The sequence below is a fragment of the Montipora capricornis genome, chromosome 10 (assembly GCF_036669925.1).
Source record: "Montipora capricornis isolate CH-2021 chromosome 10, ASM3666992v2, whole genome shotgun sequence".
Classification (NCBI taxonomy): domain Eukaryota; kingdom Metazoa; phylum Cnidaria; class Anthozoa; order Scleractinia; family Acroporidae; genus Montipora; species Montipora capricornis.
This window is the reverse complement of record NC_090892.1, coordinates 31,059,978-31,064,977: the sequence shown is the minus strand read 5'-3', so window position 1 is coordinate 31,064,977 and position 5,000 is coordinate 31,059,978. Positions and strand designations below refer to the sequence as shown.

At 38.1% G+C, this 5,000-nt stretch overlaps 1 protein-coding gene across 2 annotated transcripts in view; it reads right to left on the bottom strand.

The window, feature by feature from the left end:
• LOC138019246 (carboxypeptidase D-like) overlaps positions 1–5,000 on the bottom strand; it is a 13,107-nt gene that overhangs the window by 2,292 nt on the left and 5,815 nt on the right. For both annotated transcript variants that reach the window (XM_068865969.1, XM_068865970.1), the window contains exon 2: positions 2,209–3,087. In XM_068865969.1, the coding sequence (XP_068722070.1) occupies positions 2,209–3,077 (869 nt within the window). In that variant the 5' untranslated portion in view covers positions 3,078–3,087. The remainder of the gene's footprint in view (positions 1–2,208; positions 3,088–5,000) is intronic.

Genomic DNA, 5,000 nt, shown 5'->3' with positions numbered 1-5,000 from the left:
TACCGGAGAAAGAGGAGTGGACGTAGTAGAATTTAGTTGCTAAGTTTATTTCTAAGCTAATAGTTCAAGTGCTAAACTGTTATAAGTCGAGACTTTAGCTCCTTCCACTCCAAGAAGATGTTTGGTACGAACAGCAAAAAACTTGATGGTACCATAATGATGATGATGATGATAATGATAATGATAATGATAATGATAATGATAATGATAATGATAATAATAATAATATGACCTCACTATCCCCTATGTCATTCCCATCCAGACAGGTAGTGCAACAACATCAATTCGACGAGACATCGTACCAATGTACCCTTATTGACGTGGCTATACCATCTCATAAAAACACCTCCATTTTAAAGTATCAGAGAAACTGTCCAAAAACAAAGACCTGGCCCGCGTGTGGTAGATGAAGACAGTGGTAATTCCAGTTATTGTAGGTGCCCTTGGAATTACTAAGAAAAGCAATGAAAAAAATCTCCGCGAAATTCCAGGCAATAACAACCTACATGAAATCCGAAAAACCAGCACTTCTGGGAACAGCACACAATCTGAGAGAGGTTCGTTCAATCAAGTAGATCGAACAAACGCTCCTCTAGTGCCTCAGAACCATGGTTTGGTTCTGGCCCTATATAAGGCAAAATGTAAGCAAGTTGAAACACGATATACCAGCAACAACAACAATAATAATAATAATGATAATAATAATAATAATAATAATAATAATTAAATAGAAGCGACTTTTTAAAACATTTAGCAATAAAAAATTGCAAAAAAACTTTTCTTAAAACATTTAAGAAATTTTGTAAAAACGGTTAAAAAATACAAGACGTTTCGACCTTCTCGGACGTCATTAAAGACAGTAGGAATATTCTATAAATACAAAAAGAAGACAAATTGCGCTCTATATTCTCCCGACTTGATTATCCAATTGGCCTCATAAATTCCACCTTTAATATGTTTATTCAAAATATTGTAACTAAGCCAGAAAAGAAAACCAACGATGGCAACACGATCAGAATAGTTCTTCTCTTCAAAGATCAGATAGCCGCGAATGCAGTCCGTAGGCAATACGATTGCCATCACTTTACAGCCAGTTTTTGTGAGCAAATCTTAAGCCGAATGAAATTAAGCCGAGTATTGTAAGTCAGCATTGCATTGTTTATCAATCTGCATATGTGATCTGGGTGATGCAGATTATGTCGGCTATACAGCCCGACAGCTTCATCAACGCCTTCCTTTTGGAAGAAGTGCACGGTGACAAAAATCTTCTTAATGAGGAACAATTTCGTGTTGTTAACACGTTTCACGGGAAATTTGACTACGAACTGCTATTTATCAAAGAACTGAGGCCTAGCCTTAACACTCAGAGTGACTCCATCAGTGCCAAACTCTTTGTTTAGCTTGTAGAATATTTTTATGTTACCTTTTTTCTTAATGAACTCTTGTTTTTTATTTATCGAATATTTATAGTCTTTTTTTCACTTGATAATGACAAACGTCGTGTATTTTTTAACCGTGTATTTTCAACCGTTCTTACAAAATTTCTTGAATGTTTTTAAGAAAAAAATTTTTGCAATTTTTTATAGCTAAATAATAACAACAATAACTGCAAAGGGTCTGCAGCTTTTGATAGAGTCGCATTGCTTGGGGGGAAAAGAAAGTCGCTGGATGTTTTTTGCATGAAGAAATGAAAATGAAATCTATTTTATAGATATACAGCAGCATTTAAAGACTGGACAAAAGAGTACTTGAGAAAGATCCGAACATGCACAATTCTCTCCACATCCACCCAAATAGACAGTGTATTTACCAAGGAAAATTGGAGGAAGGGATTGCCTTTGCTTCAAAACTTTGTTGAACTAGCAACATTGGGTCTGGATAGTTGCGGTGAACTAAGTGAAAAGGAGTTGTGGAGGGCATCCAGAAATAAGGCTGTGTGGGCTCTTGAAAGATGTTGATGTTGTTCGCCCAAGTGACAGAAACGTTGGCACCAAGCAAGAAGATATAATAACTAAATTGATCTCACACTTCCATTATATGGGTTGGGAAAACATTTAGAAGGGAAATGTCATCCCAGTTACCGAAGAAATGGGAACTGCTCCACGGAAAGTTAAAGCACTGATTCTAGCTCTTTTGGAAGTAATTGACATGGGATGAATAGAAAAATACCAGGCAAGTATAAGTGATTGAAGGTAAACAAGACCGTACGTTTTATAATAATTGTAATCCTGCATGCCTCCAGAGATTGGGTACCAGGCTGCGCCGTTGGTAATACCGTCTTTAAATCTCTCCCTTCTTTGCATTGGACATTGCGGATGACCTTTGTACATGGTTGGGTGGGCCAATGAGTACACTTTCGCAATTGTAACAAAGACATCGTCATCGGGGGAACTGTAATATATTCTCTCGCTAGCCTTTTTTAATTCCCTGGGAAGGTTATCAAATGGGTAATTTACGACCAAGGTTCCCCCGTGCAAGTTGGCCGAAAGTACAAATGGTTCCTGATGGATCCAACTCATCACCGCTCGGGTCTCCGGCTGCAATTCGTTTCTCTGTCCGTCGTACGGATCAGGAAAGTTACGGTTTAAATCTACACCATTTGCGTTAAACCGTCCCCTGACGCTGCTACAGTCGCCCTCTTTAGAGCTTTCCCATCCATCTGGATTCATTGAAGGTAACAAGTGAATTCTAGTAGTGTCGATAAGCTTTGTTATTCGGTTATTATGTCCATAATTTGAACACAAGAATTCCGCCAATAGAAGAAGCAGTTCTCTGCCCACAACCTCGTTGCCATGCATATTTGCCACATACTTGAACTCAGGCTTTCCTGCCACATGCTTCCCAGGATTTTGGGTGATCTCCAGCACCCATAAATCTTTCCCTTGGTAGGATTTACCAATAGAGTAAAGTCTTGTTATTTCTGGGTGAGTGGCTGCCAAGGCTTGTAATATTTGACGCAATGCTGTGTTATTGTGATGCGTGGCTTGGACTGGAAGTATCCTGGAGGATCGGGTCTGATGTGCCTCGCAAAAGTGTATAAAAGTTGCTACCCAAAGAGTTAGCCACCCGGAATCCATTTTTAGTGCTCTGAAAAAAAAACAGGAAAAATGTTTCAAAACGTTTCATGCGGCTAATCTACTGGCAAACAAAAAAAAAAGGGCAACGCACAAGTCAGTAGAGCGAAAAACCATGTTTACACCTTATAATATTCTAACAACTACGATCAGATAGAAGGCAAACGCGATAGAATTTTGGAGATCCTATTTTTTGGCGTAAAATGTCTTTTCTTTATCAGTAAAAAGCATCTCTAAAGATATTAGATGAACCCATTCTCTGGGAATTTATGGTCGGCCATATCATTATCAAGTTGTACGGTCACACAGGATCTTTATGAATTACGATTAACTTGGGGTCAATTCTATAAAAACGTTACACGTGTAGTTTTTACTTGTGTACATGATTCTACGTGTAAAGTCCAACTTGTAAATTTGTTAATTCAGTAAACGATTTGCCTACACTGTAATTGACACATGTGCTGGGTCATGATACAAATGTAATGTGCAACTGTAGCTTTGCAATAGGCCATTTTGGAAATTTAATATATCAAAAGTGGTCTATGGTAACGTAACTTGAATATGTGAGTAGACTACATGTATAAGGTTTATTTGTTCAAGCTGTTGGCCAACTGCTGCAAGTAAATACTCGAATGCTTCGTCAGAGAGACGAAGTTTCTTCCGAAAATCAAGTGGATTTTCAATGTGAAACGACCATCTTTCCTCAAAATATCTTGGCTGCCGAATAGGGAAGATATCTGTTTACAAACGTTGCTTTTGTTATTCAAATGTGCCAACCACAGGAACACAAGACCCTTTGTTTCGACAACCAATGAGGCCCTGGTTGTCACATTAATTACAATAGGTGACGTCAACGATATCTTCCCCATCACTCGGTGTCTCAATGGTTCTTCAAGTTCTTCTTCGCTAGACGAGAACATATCAAAATTTTGAAATACGTTTCCTAAGTCGTACGTTAAGCTTGCAAGAAACTTATGACTCGTAGTTTGCACTTGTAATTGAAAAGTTGGATGTTTGTAAAGATACAAGTTGGACTCCTGTAAAACGTTCCTTGAATTCTGTACGTACCAAATATTCTACAGATGTAGCGCTACAAGTCGGAGTCTTGTAACAACGACTTGTAACGAGGTTTATATTGAACTAATTTTCGCGTGCACATGTAAAAACAAGGGTTCAACGTGTACTCTACGAGTGTAACTTTTAAAAATTTAATTGACCCTTGGTTTTATTGCATCATCGTACCATTACATTTTGTGCAAGTTCTCCGCAGAAAACTGTTAAACCTAAAAGTTTGCGTGAGCTCATGCGGGGATTTATTAACGATATGAATCTTGTCAGTAAAAAGTTCAGGAGTGATCGGATTTTCTCACATGTAGGCCTTTTCAATTTGCAAAACTGTTTTCTGTATATTCAGTTTTAAGCCCGGGGGAGGTACTGCCATATATGGACTATATAGTTATATGCCGCTGTTTTCAAGCAGTTTACTCTAGGATATAGTATATAAATCATATCGTTTGGGTCTAGAATAGGATATCATTTTTCAAAAAACTGACCAGTCGCTTGAAGATTTTATCAAGACTAAGGAAACCAAAAATTCCCGCTCAAAAATATAAAAAAATCGAGTCGGCAAAGTTTAAGTTTACGCAACTCAGCCTCAACAGTGATCATGAAACACTTCTGGATATTATTAACTGTCAAGTATCGGTATTTAGACGGAAATCGGTGGGAGTTTACTCTAGTATAGGGTAGCAAAATTCAGCTGAACTACTAGCTCTGGTATAGGAGTATTTTAAAATCTATGAGTATCAGCACTCCTGGGAAGGCGGTTATAGTTCGTGACCGATGGAACTGCCGGAAATGCACTGGTTGCCACGGTAATCATGGCAATAAACGATGAAAATAATGATCTCTTTTGCATACAGGTGG